The 22,147-nt window shown below is 52.2% G+C and overlaps 1 protein-coding gene across 16 annotated transcripts in view; it reads right to left on the minus strand.

Moving 5' to 3' along the window:
* The window catches only part of EP400 (E1A binding protein p400), a 98,093-nt gene that overhangs the window by 72,200 nt on the left and 3,746 nt on the right, over positions 1-22,147 (minus strand). For 7 of the 16 annotated variants that reach the window (XM_042962448.1, XM_042962456.1, XM_042962455.1 and 4 more), the window contains exons 2-4: positions 14,932-15,095; positions 10,880-12,240; positions 8,742-8,852 (exon numbers count right to left, since the gene is read on the minus strand). In XM_042962448.1, the coding sequence (XP_042818382.1) occupies positions 8,742-8,852; positions 10,880-12,205 (1,437 nt within the window). In that variant the 5' untranslated portion in view covers positions 12,206-12,240; positions 14,932-15,095. Of the gene's footprint in view, positions 1-6,833; positions 7,149-8,741; positions 8,853-10,879; positions 12,241-14,139; positions 14,192-14,931; positions 15,096-15,670; positions 15,904-22,147 lie in introns of those variants that run through there. The other 9 variants (XM_042962454.1, XM_042962453.1, XM_042962459.1 and 6 more) reach the window with 5 other exon arrangements.

Here is a 22,147-nt window from a genome sequence, read left to right on the forward strand (position 1 = left end):
TGGGGAAAGGTGCAGTGGCTGACCCAATGGGACAGTAGCACCCCCATTTGCATTCAGTGAAGATGTGGGAAGGAAGGAAGGAAGGAAAGGAGAAGAAAGAAAAGAATGATTTGAAAAACACACGATATGTGAACAGTGGCTACGTCTGGGGACAGGATCACAGGCAATTTGTACTATGTGTGTGTACTTTTCTAAATGTTCCAAACGTTCTACAATGAACATATACTACCTTTGTAATAAAAAAATGCTGTTGTTGTTGTTGTTAAATAAAAGAAACCGAGAGAGGGTTGTGTCTCCAGTAACGGCCAAGTGCTTCCTACTGGACTACACATACTCCCGACAGACATAAACCTGGAGGATAGGACCGGACGCCTGCAAGCGGGGAAGCGAACCAGGAGGTCTGCGGCAGGAGGGCAGGCCCCAGTGTGTGCCGTACGGAGCAGCTCAGAACCAGACACACAGAGACTCAATGGCTTGAAGGCCACCAGGACAGAGAGCAGGAGGCCACAGAAGAAGGAAGGAAGGAAGGAAGGAAGGGGGAATCACCCCAGGAGACGGCTGGAGACAGGGAGGCCCCGAGTTCTCTTGCTGATCTCTGGCTTTCTCCTAAGACAACGCCAAAACAAAGACGCCAAGCACAGGCCGACAAAACCACACTGAGATTTCAGGGGCCCTCACTCGGGACACAGGCTTTCACAGTTAAGATTCAAACACGGTAACTATGAAAGCTAAATAGTCAGTGCTCCTCAGAAGACCCTAACAGCATCCCGAGTATCTGTAACCTGTCGTTCGTGACATTCAAAATCACCCAAAAACACAAAGTAACAGGGAAACACGAGCCACACTCAGAATACAGTCCACGGACACAGACCCCGCGTAACGCAAATACTGGAATCAGCAGCAAAGATTCCACAGTGGCTTTAACAAGTATGCACGGAGACATAAAGAAAACATACCGTAACGAAGGACGAGAAAAAATCTCGACCAGAAAAAAGAAACTATTAAGAGAACCCAATGGAGATTCCAGAACTGAAAAACAAAATATCTGGAGTAAGAATTCCCTGGACAGCAGAGTGGGCTGTTCAGCGAACCGAAAGCAGTCCCGAGAGGAGACGAGGGGACCAGACTCTGCGGCCCTGGAAAGGGCCGGGGACCAGGGTGGCGCACAACAAGAACCGGACAGAGCCCAGGAGACACGCACGTATGCTACCCGGTCACGTCCTCAAGGCTACACAGCACCCAGAGGGAATGGAAAGTCCTCCAGAAAACGGTGCTGGGAGGCTGCGTGTCTACACGAAGAAGCTGGAAAGCTGGACGTCACAAAACAAAACCACCCGTGCTCCTCATGGACCCGGGCAGGGAGGGAGGGCCAGCCTCTCTCGTCCCGGCTTCCTCACTGCCACCAACTCTTGCTTTCGGAATGACTTCGCTTCCTTTTACGCTGTCTTCACGGGCGTTTTACTGGGAAAGAAGCTGCGGTGTTTAAAATACAAACCTGATTTCAGTTAGCAATCATTTATTGGAACTCTTGAAAACAAAATCAGAAAACAGAGAAAAGAGACGGTCTCTGATGGAACTGAATTCTGAGTCCCCATTTTAAAAGAAAACATCAGAATGGACTGTATCCGTAGAACACAACATAATTTGCAGGGAATCTAGAAGCTATGGCAAGAAACGGAACAATGGAGGGAACCAGGAATGCAGCTTGTAGAAAAGATGGTCTGCCACCGAGCAAGGAACAGACAAGTGATTCTGAGGAAGAAACGAAGCGGTCATTGCAGCTGGCAGTCCCCGGGGGGGAAACTTCTACGCAATTTCAACCAACCGACCAACCAACCAACCAACCAACCATAAACTAAGTCAGAATGGGGTGAGGACTCGGGAGTGGGGAGGGCTGTGGACGAGACGGCTCCCGCTCTCTCAGCCCAAGGCTCCATGGGCGGCCTCCCCGGGCTCACCCGTGGCCCAGGGAAACCGAGGACGTCACAGACAGGACAAGCACTCGTGCTTTCTAACGGCATGTCTGTGGCAGCACGCTAAGCTGCCAACCTCTGCACAGTCTATACCTACACGCTTGTGACGATACACATAAAGATATGGACACACACGGAAGAATCAAGAGCATCTGTAGGGTAAGGTTACGGGACTGTAATTATTCATTTTCTCTAACGCCGTCATCACTGAAAAATAATCTCCAATTAGGAGGCTTTAAAAAAATCTAAATAATGAGATAGTATTCTCTTGTAAACAACTGCGCTCTAATAGAATTACGCCTCAAGTTCTTCTAGAAGCGAACGAATACACAAACTGAGAACTCTGTATTTGTTTGGAGAGTTTAACTGGCAACCGATCAGGTTATTATAAAAATCCTCAAACTGGGCGCAAATAATGAAACTCATCCTGAGACTCCGTCTTAAACCCTTCTCAGAATGCTTAACTGTCCCGGCCGGGCCAAGTAACGCCGGGCCGCTGCGTGTCCACTGTCGGCGGAAAACCAAGTGATGGCACACGGCAAGCAGCACAGACAGACTTTCCTGATTCACTGATGCTGCGCCTGAGAGTTTTTTCCAAACGGCAAAGGTAGAACCTACACTTAGAAAACCGGTTTAGTGAATCACAGTTCCTCCAAATGATGGCATGTTCGGAGCTGTCAAAATGAGAACAATTGAAAGTAAATAAAACATGAGAGTTGGTTGAAAGAGAGTAAATACACCGCATCAACTGACGTATATCATACAACACCTTTATGTCAGAAGGACAGAATTATGGGCAATTATTCACTTCCTAACAGAAAAATCACTGAGAGCTACTACTTACAAGGGTTCTTCTCGTGAACACGTGTGCGCGCATACACGCGCGTGTACGTATTACTGTGCACGGGACACCTCTTACCCATAGCGCTGCCTCGGCATTTTCTGGAAGCAAATTAATACATATGCAACACAGAAAATTCTGAATTTATTTCTAGCGTTTCATTGGTTGATACAGATTAGACAATATAAAAACTCTACGACTTACTGGCTGTAAATAATAAAACTCAAACTGAGATGTTTTTTCCGAAGAAAACAAGGGACGTGTTTTCATTTCAACTCTTTTCCTACACACTCCATTCTCCTGTTTCCAGAGGCACGCAGTCATATTTGCCTCAGAGACCTGTAATTCAGACTGGAGACTCCCTGGTCTTCCTCTCGTAGTCTCTTAAATATTTGATTACAAAATATATCACGCACACAAAAAAATATCCCAAAACGCATATGTGACCTTAAAGGCATAGTAAAATCGATGAGAATTTAAATAGTGGGATATGGCTGTTCACTGAACACTGTTCAACTTTTCTGTTTGAAGTTCTTCATAATAAAACGTGGAGAAGGGAAAGGAGAAAAATGAACACACGCAGTTGAAAAGAGTAGTAACGGCAACCTCCCGTGGGCTGTTCACGAGGCTCAGACTGCCGCTCCTGCCCCTGCCCCCTGCCCCGCCCGGGGACCCGCCACCTGAGCCGAGTGTGCACGAGTGTGCACTTCCCGGGACGCCGTCAGCTCAGACTCCCCCCACAAGGTACTCCTTGGCTCTGCTTCCTAGAGAACCTCCCGTAAGCCCTTCCGCTCCATAAGGTGCGGCTGAGCCCCACACACACCCACGGGCGTCAGGACCACGGCCGCCCCCCTCCCCACCGGTGGCTCTCGTCAGCACTCCTCTGTATGAACGTGAACGATCCACGGATCCGGGCTCCTGCTGGGGGTCGTCCGGTTCTTTCCGGCGGGGGCGATTAGGACCAGCGCTGCAGGGAACGCTACCGTAGCCGGTCTCCGGTGTAGACGCTCGAGAACTCCTCACGGCACGCTGACGGGACAAAGGGTCTGCCCGTGTCCACCTTTTCAGGTCACGCAAAATGTTCCCACACACCTCCATGCTACATTCCCGCCAAAAGCAGAGGAGAATCCCACTGACCTACGTCAACAGATCCTGTCCAGTTTCACTTCTGGAAACCTAGTGAGTGTGGTGGCGGATGACAGTGGCTTAATCGTCTGTGTCGCTGTGGAGACCGCACCTGTTTCTCGTAAGCTGACGGGCACTCCTTGCCTTCCCATCCCCCCGTCCTCACGCAAACATTTATCAACCCGTCTATAAACACGATAATGCGTTCCATTCTGCTAAGCATGAACGGAAAGACGCACTGCTGATAGAAGTTCCCACGATCTCAAACGTAAAGAATTTAACTTCGATCGTGCCGGACTCGTTACAAGAAGCACCCACGCGTCTGAGGGCCAAATTACTATTCCCCACCAGAGGGAACCGGAACCGTGCAGAAACGAAGTCTGGGCTGGGTCGAGGAATACACAGGATGAACCTTAAACGCTCTGTGCTGGCAAGGAAGGAGGGGCTCAGAGAGTGACGCAAACACATCAATGGCGCCCGAGGGCCAGCTCGAAGGTCTCCACATCACCTGCCATTTGACCATCAAAACACACAGCAATAGAAGAGGGGGAGGGGAACGGGCAGCGGACGACGGCGGAGGCACGAGGAGGCCCAGCGGAGGTGGGCAACGCGGGCACTTGACAAAGCCCACAAACCCTAACGCTCAGGATCTGCGCACGTCCTTCCAACAGATTACACCTCGATGTGACGGAACTCACCACCCTCGCGGGCCAAAGAAGAAAGATCACATGATCACACGAACAGATGCACAAAGAGCATCTGACAAAATTCAACAGCCATTCGCGATCAATACTAGACATAAAGAACCCTCCACCCGGTGAAGGACGTCTAGAAACTCCGCAGGCAAATATCAGGCCCACCGGTGAGAAACGAAATGCTTTCCCCCAAACATCGGGAGGAAGGTGAGAATGTCTACTCTTACTGCTCCATTTAAGAGCATATTTGGAAGCCCTTGCCGGGACAATAAGGCAAAACAAACAAAAATAAATAAAGGGCATATAGACAGGGAAAAAAGAAATCTTGCCTCCTTTGCAGACACAATTCTCTATGTAGAAAATCCCACGGAATCTACAGAAAAGCTCCTAAAACTAATAAAAGAGTTCAGCGAGGTTGTGGAACATAGGTTCAAATATCACCTGTATTCTTATACACTTGCAAGGAACATCTCAAATTCTTTTTTGGTTGCCATTTACAGTACCGCAGAAAAACCGGACTACTCGGTTACAAATCTAACAAAATAGGTACGGAATCAGCATGCTGAAAAGTACAAAACACAGACAAAAACAAAAAATGACCAAAACAGAGAGACACAGCATATTCCAGACTGGAAGGCTCAATACGGTGGAGACACTACTCCTCCCCAAACTGGTCAAGAGACTCAGTACAATCCCAATCTAAATTCCGTAGACAGCGACAAAGCGGATTCTAAAATTTCTATGAGAATGACCAGACCAATTTTGAAAAAAGCAAGTTGAACCCACACTGGTTTCAAGCCTTCCTACAAAGCTACGGTGGCCGACAACGTGTGCCACTGGCAGAAAGACACACACACGAAGAGAAGACCGGAGAGTCTAGAAAGAGACCCACACAGACAAGAGTCGGCTCGTGTTCGGCCAAGATGCAAAGTCAGCTCAAGGGAAGCAGAACAGTGGGTGTACGACACGGTCCGGGCACAACAGGAAATCAACACGCAGAAAAATGAACCTCTGCGTACGTCTGCCTCGTCATCCACAACTTTACTCAGAGGGGACCGTGGACCATACAACTTCCAGGAGAAATCACAGGCGATATCTGTGACCTCAGGCTGAACCAAGAGTTGAGATACGACACCAAAAGCACAATCCATAAGATTAAAAAAACGGTAAAACAGTGCATCGAAATGTAGAACTTCTGCTCTGTGAAAAACAGTGTAAAAGAAGAAAAGCATAAGCCTTAGAATAGGAGAAAAACATGTGCAAATTTGTACCTGACAAGAAACTCACATTCACGATACAAAGAATTCTCAAACGCGACAGCGACACACACGATTCAACTACAACACTCGGCAAAGAAACACCAAGACTTTCCCAAAGAAGATACACAGCTGGCCAGTTGAGCCCACAAACTGGAACCACTGCACACATGTCAGCACGACCAGAGAGGACATACGGGGCCCAGCGGCCACGGGGGGGTGGCAGGAACGCGTCACGGAACAGCCCCCCCCCCCACCCGGGCGACTTTGGCAGCTTCTCCTGAGATCGAACCCACACTCAGCAACACCCCGCAGTCCTCCTTTGAGGTTGCGTCGTACCCACAGGACACAAAGGCCTAGGTTCGCACACACACAAGGCTGGATACGAACAGTGACAGCAGCTGTGCTAAGTAAACAAGCCAAGTGTCCTTCAAAGGGTGAACGAATAAACAAACCGAGAAAAGACTACTGGTAAATGGCATAGCGTGGACACTCAGCGACAGAAGCCACATGCGGTAGGGCTCCCTCTAGATTTCATTCTGGAAACGGCAAAACCACAGAGGCAGAGAGCAAAGGTTCAGAGAGGGTGACAGAGCGGTTTCTGGACCGCCATGGTGGCCACACAACAGAACCGGAAACAAAACAGAACAGAACTAGAAACTCAACAGAACTAGAGACAAAACAGAGCGAGTTTCACTGAATTAAATAAGGCTAAAAAAAAGTACCATCAGTGACATAATCCACTGATTAAAATAAAAACCTACATAACAAATATAGAAAGCGCACCGTTAACAGCAGATGGCCAACTGGTAAGTGCAGAAGGGACAATGGAGCTAGACGATCCATTTTGCAAGCTTTAAGGTGAAAGCGGATTTTGGAAAGATAGTTTAATGAGATACGGGATATTCACACGGTCTCAAACTATCTTCCCCAAACTACTCACCATTTACCAAAGGAAAGAGAAGAACTTCCACTGCAAAAGCCTGGTGGACGCCGTCCTCCCCCAGCGGTCAGAGTGCGCGTCACCGGCTGCAGGACCATGGACCGCACGGCCCCGACACGGCCGTGACCTAGGCACGGGCCACCTCTGCGGCACTCCTCTCAACACTACACGGCCCACGTCAGACAACCTGCTCTCCAAGGACATTCCACAAAACAGCCAGCCTCAACTAAAAATGGTGAAGGTCAGGAAAGACCAAGGAGCCGGCAGGGCACCTCGGTGGCTCGGTTGGTTAAGCATCTGACTTCAGCTCAGGTCATGATCCTGTGATTCGTGAGTTCGAGCCCCACGTCAGGCTCTGTGCTGACAGCTCCGAGCCTGGAGCCTGCTTGGGATTCTGTGTCTCCCTCTCTCTCTGCCCCTCCCCCGCTGGCACTCTGTCTCTCTCTGCTTCAAAAATAAACAAACAGTAAAAAAAAAAAAAAAAAAGGAAAGAAAAACACAAGGAGTCAGCCCAGATTAAAGACGTGCCACGACATTAATGGAGACATGACAACCAAGCACTGTCAATGACCCAAGACTAGGGTGAAACCACTACGGCTGACCCTCGAACAACACGGGTTTGAAACGCACAGGCCCACGTCTGTGCAGATTGCTGGCGACAGCAGAGTGCTGCAACTGTGTTTTCTCTTCTTCCTTAGGGTTTCCTCCTCTACAGCTTACCGTAAGAACACGATATAGAAAACCCATAACACGCAGAACATATTAATCGACTACTTAGATCGTCTGTAACGCTTCCGGTCAACAATAGGCTCTCGGTAGTTAAGTTTTGGGGGAGTCAAAAGCCGTATGTGGATTTTCCACTGTGCGAGGGGGACGGTGCCCCTGCACTGTTTAAGAGTCCGCTGTATAAAGGACACCATCGAGGCAAGAGACAAAAACTGCACGCGGGCCGTGGCTTAGTCGTAGCACTGATGCGACTTGTACCGTGTTAAGCAAGGGAACAACGTCCCTACCAGATGCTGAGGATTAGGGATAAGAGCGCATGGCCTGGCGTGGGCACCTGCCTGTCACCCACTTCCGGGGGAAACGTGTGCGGACACACGGAGGAGAGAGCGAAGACACCACAGAGGGGCAAAAGGTGCACGTCCGGGGAATCCAGGTAAAGGACATAGAGGCAGTTCTTCCAAAAACTGTTTTTGCAACTCACACGTACGTTTGAAACTGTGGCAAACTTAAAACTAAAAAAACTGTTTACAAAACAGTGTCACTACAAACACGAGAGCACTTTCGTGCTTTCAGACCCAAGAGCCGCCCACTCCCACTCCGTCCTAGTAGAATCTGATCTCTGCTTCCGGGTTCTCGGCATCGCCGATGGCACACTGAGAGATCTGCTTCTCAAACAACTAACGCTACTCAGCTCGCCCTCCGTGGACACCGTGCGGAGCCTACGGTCCCGATGACTCCAGACTGTCTCCCTTCAGCGCTTCTTCCGGCTGCGGAAAACATCAAGTTACCACCTGCTTACACCTTTTTTTCTCTTGTTCTGTTTTGCACTGCTCTTAAAAATACAGGTAGGAGACACAAGAAAGAACCAAACATTTAAAACACAGCGCACAAGGAATCCCGAGCACACATTCAACGGGACGGTGTTAAATGACATGCATGCTGGCGCTACCGCTGCGTTACAGTCGACACACAAAAAATGATGATGCGTTAAGGTCTGTGCTGTCATTGACTCATGCAACTTAATTTTATCACCTTATATGCAGGAAGGCTTTTTAACTTTTTAAAAATAAGGAACGGGCTCTGGACAAAAATGCTGAAGAGCAAATAGTAAATCGAAGGTTAAATTATCTGGATGGAGGGAAGTCTGGGATGAGGCTACATTTGAGAACCATCGAAAAGTACCTGAAACGGTTGCTGCTGGGATGAAAAAGCAGCAGAAACATTTGGCGGAAGCTGGGTTGCTATAGCAACGGGAGTACCAGTCTGCCCATCCTTTCCTGTCACAACCTTTACCTGAGAGGAAATATTTTGAGAAAAAAAGGCAACATAATTTTTAAGACTGCTCAAAATCTTGTCAGAATTTTATCGCTGATAAGCTCGGCGACGTCTGGTGTTTAAAAATGGAACGCTTTTGCATTACCTCCCGTAAGAGGACACCGAACTGACTCACGGTGGACTCGCCACGTAACAACCTGACTCGGCCGCGCGCCTCCGGTCTGAGCGCGGGGCGGCACCCGTACCCTCTGCGGCTTCGAACCGTCAACGGGGAAGCGGCAGGCGGTGTCCGGGCGCCAGAGCCCCGAGACCCTCACAGGCGACCCGCGCTGCGTGCCAGCCGCCCCGGGGCCTACTGCGTCTGTCTCAGCAGGAAGGTGCAAAAAGGGAACTGTTTCCTCGCTAGCACAGATAAGGGGGGGCTGATCCTTTCGGACAACGCTGGAGTCCAGAGAGAGAACTGAAATTCACTATTTCATGGCAACAGAGGTGTCGTCCTCAAAACAGTCGTATAAACTTTTGGAACATAAAAATGGTCCTTTCTGGAAAGGGTGTTAAAAGAAAACACACAATGGCAAAGCCACACAGATACGTCCATAAATCTCAACGAGGACGGCAGAGCAAAGAGACCAGCTTTTGGTCAGCAAAGGCTGATTTCTTTGCAGGAGAAGAGCTGACAGTGAGTTCAACTACTTGAGCTGTATCATAAAACGAAGTCAGTCCCACCAACGTACTGTAGACTACACAACACAAAGGCACAAAGCACAGCACATTACAGCAGCCCTCGCTACCGCCCTGTTTTCATCAGCTTCTTTTTCAGGAAGTACAAGTAAAAGGGTCTCAGCGATCACTATGGAAATGAAAAACCTCAACTGGGGGATTCACTAAGCAGCCGTTCCAGGCACCCGAAAACTTCACTATCTGAAAGAGATCCTACTCGATAGGTACTTGCACACACGGGAGTTTAATTTCTCAACCTGAAGGGGCGCCTGGGTGGCTCCGTCGGCTCAGCGTCCGACTTCGGCTCGGGTCACGCTCTCACGGCCCGTGAGTTCGAGCCCCGCGTCGGGCTCTGTGCCGACGGCTCAGAGCCTGGAGCCTGCTTCACATTCTGTGTCTCCCTCTCTCTCTCTGCCCCTTTCCCACTCACACTCTGTCTCTTCCTCTCAAAAATACATAAACATTGAAAACAAAATTGCTTAATTTCTCAAAACGAAGACTACATCTAAAAAATTGAAAAACTCTCATTTTGCTGTAACAACTGTGTTTTAATCACAAAGGCACCACACAAATATACCTAGTGACTTAAAATCATGACTGGTATTCTATAAAAACCTAGTGATTCAAATCCCTTCTTTAAAAACCACATGTGGGGCGCCTGGGTGGCTCAGTCGGTTGGGCGTCCGACTTCGGCTCAGGTCACGATCTCGCGGTCCGTGAGTTCGAGCCCCGCATCGGGCTCTGGGCTGACGGCTCAGAGCCTGGAGCCTGTTTCGGATTCTGTGTCTCCCTCTCTCTCTGACCCTCCCCTGCTCATGCTCTGTCTCTCTCTGTCTCAAGAATAAATAAATGTTAAAAAAATAAAAATTAAAAAAATAAAAATAAAAACCACATGTGTGGGGTTTTCAACAGGTGGGCCCGTAGGAGTAAAATGTGAAACCCCGACAAGCAGCCAGAAAGTCTCCACACCTCTAGCGTCAGTGCCGGCCAAGACCCATGCCACCAGCCGGGCACAGGGGAAGGCTGGGTCGTGCCAGGGTAGCCCTCGGGAAACGGGACCACCTTTCTCTGGATGAAAGTGCTCAGTTCTGGACAGCAGTGCTCCTGGGGCCACCCTGCATCTTCCTGCCAGCATCCAGAACTGCCCCCCCTCCCCCCCACCTCAGGAAACAACAAAATATGCCTTCGGGTCTACTCCCGGATCACATCCTGATGAGACCACATCCTAGAAACACCCCGGGCTCGTAGGTTACACGTCAACAACAGTCACCTAGACTCAAATCTGCGTAGCATGGTCCTCTAATTGTTACGCTGCCGTTTCTCACCTCGTCGTTGATAACCTCAGACTTTTCTTCCTCCTCCTCCTCCTCCTCCTCATCCTCCTCCTCCTCCTCCTCCAGGTCCAAATCATTCTGCCTAAGATAAGCTTGCAACGGAGCATAATGCTTCTTCTTAAAAGCCAAGAAGTCCATCATGTTCCCTTGGAGGTGTTGCAAGAAGAACAACTCAATCAGGTACTCCTTGAAGGCCTCCTTCAACACCTCCATCTCTCTGTAGTGATAGTCCAGGCACTGCTTCCGCATCTGGGCCAGCTCCTGAGAGGCCGGGGGAATCTCCTCCAACTTCCTGGGAGCCTTCCTCACCCCCGCGCTCCCCGCAGACGTGAGAGGAAGGCTGGAGAGGCCCGGGGCCACCGTGGTCCTGGAAGGGCTCGTGGGGGGCGGCGGGGACGTCATCCCAAAGGCCGAAGCCCCCCCGACCCCGACCCCGACCCCGGGCAGCAGGGGTCTGGTCAGTGGCGGCCCCTGCAGCACCTGCTGCGGGACCAGCTGCCCCTGGATGATACTGCTGATCTGGGGGGGCAAGCTCGCGGTGGTGATGTGGCCGGGGCTGGCCAGGGGCTGCAGGCCGGCCGCGCCCGCGGCCGCGGGGCTCTGAGGTCCCAGGTGGTGGACGGTGCCCCCGGACTGCGCGTGGGGCTGTGACAGTCTCCGTTCTCGGACCGCGATGGGAGCCCCCGCGTGCTGCAGCTGCACCTGGGTGCCCGGAGCCATCTGGGCGAGGCCCGAGCTCTCCTGAAACACAAAGTGCCCGCCCCCGGACGGGCTCAAGCTCATCTGCCTCACCAGCACGCTGGCGTCCACGAAGCCCCCGGTGGGACTGCTGCTGCAAAGGCCCAGGCCGGGGCCGGGGGTGCCTGCCCGCACGCTCTGCAGGCCCGGCCCCGGCCCGGGACTGGGCTGGGTGGGGCTCTGAGTCTGCACCTGTTGTGACAGCGGCGAAGTGACCTGGATATACGACGGAGAGCCATGCTCAAACCGCCTCTGCTGGGCGCCGAACTGGAAACCTGGAGAAGTGGGGCTGGGGAGCGGCAGAGGGGCGAGCGTGATCTGGGGGCTTCCCCCCACCACTGGTCCGACGCTCTGAAGGGCGAGGTTCACGTTCTGCCCGGTCACGGGACTCCTACTCATCAGCTGCTGCACTTGGTAGCCGGGCGACTGAGGCGCAGACGGGCTGGCCGACGGCGCGAAGGGCGTGGCCGGGGACTGGGGTGGATTTGGGTGGGCCTGCTGCTCTTCTTCACTGCTGGCGAAGGCCCGGGGCCTCTGCAGCTGGTGCTGGACGCTCTGAGGGCCGCTGCCATGGTGCATTATCGCCCCCCTTTTTAATCCAACTTAAGGTTCTCCTGAAAAAAATCAAAGTTAAAATCGAGTTACTTGAGTCAAGTGTAACCGTCTGATCGGCACTTACTACGAGCGCCATTAAGCAGCACCAGAGAGAGATTCTGAAGGCACGCTCCCACCGGCATCTGACGCAAGTGAGTCTGAGATTCCTGTCGAGCCACGCGAGAGACGGCGCTGGAGCCGAGGTCCCTCAGCACAGACGAGGAACAGGTCCTTTGGGGTCACAGTTGTGCCCAGGGCCAGGGCACAGCCTGGCTGTAGGTGGGTGATCCCAACCGGCTACCATGAACGGTAACCGGCATCACCGGCTCGAGGCCAAGCAGGATCTGAACTCGGCACTGGCAATGGTGACGGGTACGTTTCTCCCCAGAGGCCTTCCCCTGGCCTCGCGGCCCTTCTCTGTTCCCACACACGGTGGAGGGATGGCGCCCCGCTCACCGGCAGGCATGACCGCTGCCGAGTAGAGGCGCGGGCTGTATGCTGCCATCACCCCATGACCAGAACAGAACACCCCACCAGCCCCCACCAACTTCTGGGCTACATCAACTGCCAGCACACAGAGCACCCACTACGTATCAGACTAACAGTCTCTTCTAAGCTCCTAAAAGAGAGGGCCCAGGCCTGGGGCCAAAGCCTCGCCTCAGACCTGTTGCGGGAGCCAGGACAAAACAGGAAGATGCCTCAAACCTCAGGGAGAGAAGGGGAACGGTGGGCACTAGGGCCCTTGCTTGGGGAGAGTCTCCCTCAGAGGTTTGCAAACTGTCTGAGCCCGGTACCATGGCTTCAAAGGGCTCCCACCCAAAAACTGCTTCGTGCACAGAACTAGGGAGGTGCTGGGGGAGAGGAAGACACCCGCTGGGGGTCACCTCTCAGGACAGGGCTGAGCAGGTGGTGAGGTGGGACCCCAAAGTGCTCCCAAGTCAGACCCGGCTAGAGAGTCTATGTCCGCAAGGGACAGGGTGCCACCCACAGCTCCCACCCCCCCGACCCACCGCCCCCCGCGGCTGTCTGCTTCCTGCTGTGGCAGGGTCACAGGCACAGAAACACCCTTCCATGGTTTGAAATTCCCACCTGGCTCCCCGCTTCTTGGGTGTTCCTTCCATCCCTGCCCCCCAAAACGAGCAAGAGGGCCGGCCCTCTCGTCCTCATAGCTCATCTCACAGAAAGTAGGGATGCAAACATCATAAACCAGAAGTTATCAAGCTGACAAAGATGCATATACGCGTGGAGTGCCCCACGGCCCCAGGCCCCGGCTGGAGGAGACGGATACATGCGATCAGAAGCCACAGGACGTACGGCTACACGAGGCAAGGCTGAGGAAGCTGAAAATCAGGGCCTATTTAAACAGCAGAAACGGCACTCTGTGCTCGGCGGGCACCTCTGAAGACAGAGCCCAACGATCACAGGCCAGCAGCAGCACGCGTCTACACGGGAAATCAGGGTCACAGGGAGGAAGGCTTCGAGCAGCCACCCCGACGGGCGCCCCGCAGAGGGGCCTCAGGCATGCCTGCTGCTCTCAGAACGAGCTTCTGCGCCTGGTCCTCGTAAGCACGCACCGAAGACCAGCGCGGAAACGGCACAAAGACAGAACTACGGGGTCAACACGCACACAGGAGCACAGTTGCGCTTACTTCCCTACAATACGTCCCCAGAGTGAGCAGTGAGAGAAAACAGAGGCCAGGAACAGACTCTCTTATGTCTCACAACTCACAAAACCAGGGGAAGGTAAGAGTCAGAGGGAACGGATCACTGACACGTGGTGAAAACCCCATTTAAAGTGTCACCACAAATCGTTCACCAAAATAAATGAAGCACTTTACAAGCTAACGTTCCAAGTTTTTTTACCAAACGTAGGAAAGTCAAAACGGAAATATGTAAAGAACACAAAAGTGAATACTTACTAAAGCTCTGAAGAGAATTCAAGTCCCTAAACTTAACGCAGTAAAGTTGTATCTGAAAAGACACATGGATTTGAAAACACGCAATTTAAAAGTGTTTAAAACTCAAAAGCAAATCATCAAAATCATGACTATTTGGGGTAATTACAACAAAGGACTACGACCAGTATCACAGAAAGCACTCCTGTAAACTGAAAAACACTCAAACCCCACAGAAAAATGAATCAAGGACAAAGGTTCACGAAAGAAAAACATGTACTTAAGCAGCTGGAAGGACAACATCCAACCTCACTACTAATGAAGGCGACACGCATGGAAATAACTACCTCCCAGGCCCACTTGGCCGAGATGTTAAATCCCACAGCAGGCGCCCTGCCAACCCGCTAGGGGGTGTGGGAGGCAGATGGGGACACGGAGTGGAGATCTCAAAGGGCTCAGAGCCCAGAGCATGCCTAACGGGGTGGGCGATGGTGCTGGGAAAGCAGAAGCAACCCATCTGACCCCATTACCTTTGACCCAGTAATACTATCTCTGGGAATCTCTCCTGAGAAAACTGACCTATTTTTTTAAATTGTGCGTAAAAATATTCGTTGCAGTAAAATTCAGTAAAAAAAAAACCCAAAAAACAGAAATATCCAGTGTCCAAGTTCTAGATGGAGACTGTAATAAAAACGAAAAACGTTCAAACATGTTAAGTGAAAAGAGCGAGACACCGATATGTAATATAACCACCACTCTGCTGAAAGTATAAATTACACAGTGATCCAGTGAAACATGTCAAATACAAACACTGACCTTCACCTGGCAAAGGCACACGGCACTGGAGCAGCCACACGCGGAGCCTCAGCAACGCAGGGACCAAGCTAGTGACATGCCCACACCAGGACCAGTCGAGAGACGCCAAGGAGCGGCCAGACTCGAGGATCATGTACCGCAGGTCACTGACATGACGTGATATCCTGGAACGGGCAAAACCAAGGGACAGAGATTAGACAGACCCTGGGGGCTACAGGTGAGGCAGCAGCTGACCTGAGAGGAGGAGGAGGAGGAGGAGGAGGAGGGAATTTGGGGGTGTGGATCCGTTTCTCCACTTGATTTGTGAAGATGGTCACAAACACGTTTGTCCCAAGTCACAGAGCCCACGTGCTAAAGCGTGAACTCTGCTACGTGTAAATTACATCTCAGCTTTTTGAAAAAGTGAATCCTGACTTCAGTGAGCTTATGGTCAAGATACAGAAATAAAGCCAATCGACTACAATGTAAAGAAATTGCTTACATAAAGCAGCTTTACCCCAAAATGTGCCACAGGTACCCCAAGGGAGAACAAAGCTACCACCAATGGCAAAACAACATTTTTTTTTTTTTTTTTTTTTTTACGGCGGCTGTGTCTACTTTCAAGGTCTATCAGAAAGAGCTGGAGCCAACCCTGAAGCATGGGCCACGTGGGCACTGCTCAGGAGGAGGCCAAGGTCAGTGGCACCGGGCTAGCAGACCACGAGTGCAAGCCCTCAAGACCACTGCACGCAACACTCACCGGTGCCACCGGCAGGACGGTGCCAGCCACGGGCCCATCTGTGCCTGCTGCTGCTCTGTCAGGGCGGCAATGACATCATAAAGGGGCACATCTGGAGACCAGGGAGATGCCACTCTAAGGAATACTGCCTGGGCCCAGTTATCAGTGGAGGGCAGGGGTGCCCGGGCCAGGTCCCTTCAGAGGGTGGGTGGAGGGCCCGGGAGACCGGACACTTACAGCAGCTGCTCCTAGCCCGCTCGCTTAGGCCTGGAACGGCTCCCGCTGCCCGCCCTCCACTCCCAGCTTCCCATCCGGGATCAGCCAGAGTCCAGGAGGCTAGGGATCAGAACCCCCCTTCCTCCCCTTCAACAGGTCGGGAGCTCAAGCCATGAGCCTTGCTGCCTTCCCAAACCCACATCCCTCTCTGCCCCCACGCTTCCCCAGATCCGGCCGGGGCCATCTCCCGCTTCGGGTGGCTCTGCAGTGTTATTGCCATGGTCACGGTGCCCCACCCCGGCCAAAGCAGGGCCGGGCACCATTCATCACGCAGGGAGCACTGCTGTTCCTGCAGGGAAGTGTTTCTCAACGTGTCTGCGCACAGAGCATGCTCACCGCCCCCTATGGGCTGTGAGGACCCAGAGCGGCAGACACAGGGTGTCAGAAGACAGTCCAGCTGCTAAAAATAAGGACCAGTCCAACACTCCAAATGCAAAAACCAGAGCCTAGACTTGGCCCTTGAGATCCACCAAAACACGGAGTACCAGGGGCGCCTGGATGGCGCAGTCGGTTAAGCGTCCGACTTCAGCCAGGTCACGATCTCGCGGTCCGTGAGTTCGAGCCCCGCGTCAGGCTCTGGGCTGATGGCTCGGAGCCTGGAGCCTGTTTCCGATTCTGTGTCTCCCTCTCTCTCTGCCCCTCCCCCGTTCATGCTCTGTCTCTCTCTGTCCCAAAAATAAATAAAAAATGTTGAAAAAAAAAAAATTTAAAAAAAAAAAAAAAAAAAAAAAAAAAAAAAAAAAAAAAAAAAAAAAAAAACACGGAGTACCTCTCCGAGGCTGCTCACAAGTAGTGGACTACAGGTTTGACTCCGTTCACTCGCTCCCAGTCCCTACTTATGAGACGAGATTTCCTATTACGAAAAACCAGTAAAACCAGGTACAACTCCAGGATACGGAGCTGCATTTTTCAAGCACATTTCACCTGTATATCATCGCTCCTAGTCAAAAAATGGCAATTAAAATTGAGGGGAAGCGTCACTTCTCATCTACCAAACCGAACAGTTCAGAAGCCAGGCGGCGAGCCTGCTGGGGAGGCCACGGGGAGCTGCGGGACCCCCAAACGGGCCTGGAGCCGCTGCGCACACCTGCACGTGCCCGTGCACGCACTGAGGCCGCCGCTCCGCTTTGCCCTGAGTATCCACCTCCCGTACAAAAACACAGCCACACGCCCGCACAAAGTTTTATTTGTAAACGCAGAACATCAGGACCAAACTCCACATCCATCCACGTCTCAGAGACGGGCTGAATCCATGTGGTCCCTCCATTTCGTGCAGCACCACGCGGCCACCCAGATGCAGGAGAAAGCTCTCGTGCGTTCACGCAGGGCTAACACGGAGTCAGATAAGCAAAGTGCAAAAGACCAGGTGTGAAACACTACCCTCGCCCACGAGGAAAAGACGGAGACATACAGATACATCTTGCCTGCACGGTCTTCTACCAAAGAAAGCCCCCAGATACACACATATCTGTACATACCTAATTTTTTCTTGAGAAACATCGTTCCCAGTCCTGTTCGTTACAACAGTCTACGAGCACTGACGTCCCATAAACGTCTGCTCATGTAAAACAGGTACTCGTGAAGAATGAGCCAGAAATGAAGGAGGCTGATGACCTGCCGAGGGTGGTGTAGACAGAGCGACAGGCAGTGGAGACAATGACACTCCTATGCACACCATCGTGTATCACTTTGATTTTCAGAATAGTGTGAAAGAGTCACATCTCCAAAAAGCAAAATTAAACCAACAAAGACGAAGAACTCCCTAAAAGCCAATACAAACAGAAACGACAACGGAACTCTAGAAAGGACAACGCAGTCGCCAATGGAAAAGGGAAGGCAGGGGACAATGGAACAACTCCGTGCTGCTGGACGAGAACCAGGAGTCAGTATAAACACGGCTTTTCCCCTTAAAACACATCTAGTTCTGCTACCGAAATGGCCCACAAGCAAGGACACCCCTGAAGAATGGAGGACCCCAGGGGCAGGGGGGCAGGACACGATGACACGCACCACCAGCAAGCAGGCAGCAGCCTCCACAGAAGACAAAGGGGAGAAGGGCTAGGAGATGTGAGGACAGGGGCTCCTGACTGTGTTAACCTTACCCATCTTTGAAAGAGTAGTCAGACCTTCACTTAATGCTATTTGAATTTCAAACTAAGGTTAATGCTGAGAATAAAAACAAATCGAGGCAATGAAGATTAACTAAAGCTGCTCCTTTCACCGCAGCCTCTCTACAAACAGAGAAGCTGATGTGCACCCAACCCCCACACTCCTAAAAACCGGGGGGGGGGGGGGGAGACGGAGGGGAGGCAGGGAGTCAAGCAGGCAGCCACAAGTGGGTTAAGAAAGAGCAGGGTGAGGGGCGCCTGGGTGGCTCAGTCAGTTAAGCGTCCGACTTCAGCTCAGGTCATGATCTCGCGGTCCGTGAGTTTGAGCCCCGCGTCGGGCTCTGTGCTGACAGCTCAGAGCCTGGAGCCTGTTTCGGATTCTGTGTCTCCCTCTCTCTCTCTGACTCTCCCCTGTTCATGCTCTGTCTCTCTCTGTCTCAAAAATAAATAAACATTAAAAAAAAAAAAAAAAGAGCAGGGTGAGGGGCGCCTGGGTGGCTCAGTCGGTTGGGCGCCTGACTTTCAGGCTGTGATCTCATAGTTTGTGAGTTCGAGCCCCGTGTCGGGCTCTGTGCTGACAGCACGGAGCCTGGAGCCTGCTTTGGATTCTGTGTCTCCCTCTCTCTCTGTCCCATCCCCACTCATGCTCTCTGTCTTAAAAATAAAATAAAAACATTAAAAAAATTTTTTCTTTAAAAGAAAGAGCAGGGTGGGGGTTCCTGGGGGGCTCAGTCAGTCAAGCGTCCGAGTCTTGGTTTCGACTCAGCTCATGACCTCATGGTTCGTCAGTTCAAGCCCCACGTCAGGCTCTGTGCTGACAGCCCAGAGCCTGCCTGGGATTCTCTCTCTCTCCCTGTCTCCCTGCCCGTCTTCTGCTCTGTCTCTCAAAATACATAAACTTAAAAAAGAAAAAAAAAAGAAAGACTGGGGTGGGGGTGCCTGGGGGGGCTCAGTCGGTTAAGTGTCTGACTCTTGATCTTGGCTCAGGTCATGATCTCACCATTCGTGAGTTCAAGCCCTGCATCAGGCTCCGCACTGACAATGCTAGCCTGCTTAGGATATTCTCTCTCTCTCTCTCTCTCTCTCTCTCTCTCTCTCTCTCCCCCCACACACACACCAAGTAAATATGAGGGAAAAAAAAAAAAAAAGAATTAAAGAGGAAAAAAAAAGACCGGGGTGAAGAAGGATGCTGGGGCTCCGGGTGAGCTGTGCCCCCACAGGCCAGGACAGGAACTCCTTCGGAGCGGGCCAGATCGGATCTGAGGCCTGGGAGATCCAAGCACCACCACGTTGCGGTTCTGTGAGGAAGCAGCTTAAGGAGAGCCAGGGCCAGGATGGAGACCGAACCCCAACCCACGGTAGCAGCAGCTCTGCCACAAGGACCTTCCACAAACACCCATTTGCAGCCACGTGAAACCTCCCTCTTCTCCCAAGAAAGCACTGCCATTCTCCATAACGTCCCTCTGCAGAGAGTGCCCCCTGCTCTCTGCTCCCCCAGGAAAAGTGCTTTCTAGCAGGCGGCTAGTACTCCCCTAAGTAACCTGGTAAACACCAAAAACAAGGGGCGGGGGGGGGGGGCACCTGGGTGGCTCAGTTCAGCATCCAACTTCAGCTCAGGTCATGATCTCACGGTTCATGGGTTCGAGCCCCATGTCAGACTGTGCCGAACAGCTCAGAGCCTGGATCCTGCTTCAGATTCTCTCTCTCTCTCTGCCCCTCCCCTGCTTGCGCTCTCTCTTAAAAATAAATATAAAAAAAACAAAAAGAAAGGATACAACAGGCAACACTGGGGAAGCTAAAAAAAAAAAAAAAAAAAAAAAAAAGGAGGGGGTGAGGCTTAAACATAGTAGACACTGCTTTTATTTCCCTTGAAATGCTTCCCAAAACTTTAAAAGGCAGATGGATGGACGGACGAGTGATAAAGCACACACAGAAAAATGCTAACAGAAACTAGGTCATGGGTATGTTGGTAGTTTACTGTATAATCCTCTCAGCCTCCGTGTTTCTTTGAAATTTTCACAGTAAAATATTACAGGAAAAAAATCAAGGGCTGTAACCGGAGTCCCAGACACCGACAAAGCGTTCACTCTTTCTGGCCCTGATCAGAGCCGACGATGAAGGCTCTTAGCCTTAGCCAAGGTATGTGAATTCCAAATGTCATAAAGCAGGCTAAACAGAGTTTTAAAACAACGTGGCATTCCCTGCGTCGTGCCGCAGTGCCACAGCGCGGAAACGGGGACCGAGACCTCCACGTCCCTTCTAACTTAACAGGCCAGGACGCCAAGGGTCTCCAGTCGTGGCAGTGGCGGAGGTCCTTCACCTGACGGAGCACAGAGCTCCGTGCTCCCCAGGCAGACAGGATCTAGCTCGGCTTGAGAGGAAAAGTCCGCACAAACTGAAGAAGTCCCTCCCCTCACAAGTCACAAAGGTGCGAGCCCCCGCCTCACCGTACTGCCGTCGTTTCTCAGCCTTTTACCCACAGCCCCTGAAGGCCCTGCTCAGACATTTCTCTCCGAATCCCCCCACGCCCCCTGTGAAATTTTAACCCCACGGCCACGGCACATATCCACTGAAGCGCCTGACCCTCTGTGAGGCCTAAACCACTGTCCTAATACTTTTTTCACCCTCCTCCCAAGCACCCATTTTCAGTCCCTTGTGAGAAACACCGCCCTCAGGCGTACCGTGGTCCCGCCTCTAATGCACAGAAGGAAACCCGGAGGAACGGACACCCGATCAGTTCGTTCTGGGGAGGACGTCGAGAACGGGGGGAAAGAGCGAAGGGCAACTCCGGCAACCCGTGAGAGCTTCCGTGCCGCGCGAACGTCACGCAACGTGAATTGCTCACGCGCTGCCTGTACTAGAGGACCGGCCGCAACCCGAACACCCTTCAGCAGGGGAGCGGCTCAAGTGCGGCCACGCCACTCAGCATCGGAGGAAAGAAGCTCCGGGACAGGCGGAAGCCGGATGAAGCGCAGACGCACGGCGCGCCGAGAGAGAAGCCCGACTCGAGAGCGTCCACACGGCCAGCCCAGAAAGGACAGACACCAGTGGCTGCCGAGGGCTGGCGGGAGGGGCTGGGTAGGCTGGCAGCGCTGGGGACCTGTCTGGGGTGGAGACGCTGTTGTGGCTCCTGACTATTATGGAAACGACACCACATGTGTCAAAACTCTCAGAAAGCCAAGTGAAATGGCCGTGAGGTTATGCGAAGACCTTCCCTCCCACTCAGTACATAAATGATTTTAAAAACTTATTGCTACCCTGGTGCACCAAAACAAGATAAAAAATTCCACTGACCAGAAATAAAGCAGCAATCACAGTGGGCGGGGCTGAGAACACAGGCCGGAAGGACACTCAGCCCAGAAGGAAACACTTGAGGCCCAGACCTCGGCCCCTGCAGGCAGCGGGCACCCAGTCCCTCTCCAGGAGGCTGAGGGGCAGAGCCAGGCTCCCCGAGCAGCATGCTGCTCTCCCACCCGAAGAAAGGCTCGGCTGCCCCCTTGCAGCTGCAGCCAAAACCTGAGGAAGGAAACAGGCCAGGCGAGACCCCGTCTCTGGGACTGCAGAGCCTCGGGCGAGTGGCGGACCCCAGAGGCCCCGCTGGGCAGCCACAAACCCCCTGACAGAGAGGGAAAGCTTCCCTCCCGTGCAAGAGCAGGGACATAAAAATGGGGGCGGGGGGACGGACAGAGAGAATTCCCTTCCCGCACACAGAACCGGCGCTACGGACGACGCCACGGGCGGCCGGACATTCAACCTCAGTTGAATGCGGGGTCGGGTGACAGACTCTCTCCCTGAACGCCCCAAGCCCCCCCACCTCCCACCTGACTCTCTCCCCCTCCTCTCTCCCTGCATCAAGCGTCACCTCCTGCGTGTGTCTGTCCCTCTTGGAAGAGCCAGTTTCCCTCTTCTAAGCATGTGAATTCTATTCCTCGGCATCCCCTGGAATCCTTCGTTACCTAGTATGCCCAGTTCCCGCCAAATCCTCCGGCTTTAGAGAAAAATTTGTTCATTAATATGTTTACTCAATAAATATTTATTACACACTTACCCCAGACACTATGTGAATCACTGGGGGTACAAGAGTGAACACAGCGTCGTTCCTGCCCCCAGAAGG

Source organism: Panthera tigris, chromosome D3, assembly GCF_018350195.1.
Source record: "Panthera tigris isolate Pti1 chromosome D3, P.tigris_Pti1_mat1.1, whole genome shotgun sequence".
NCBI classification, from domain to species: Eukaryota; Metazoa; Chordata; class Mammalia; order Carnivora; family Felidae; genus Panthera; species Panthera tigris.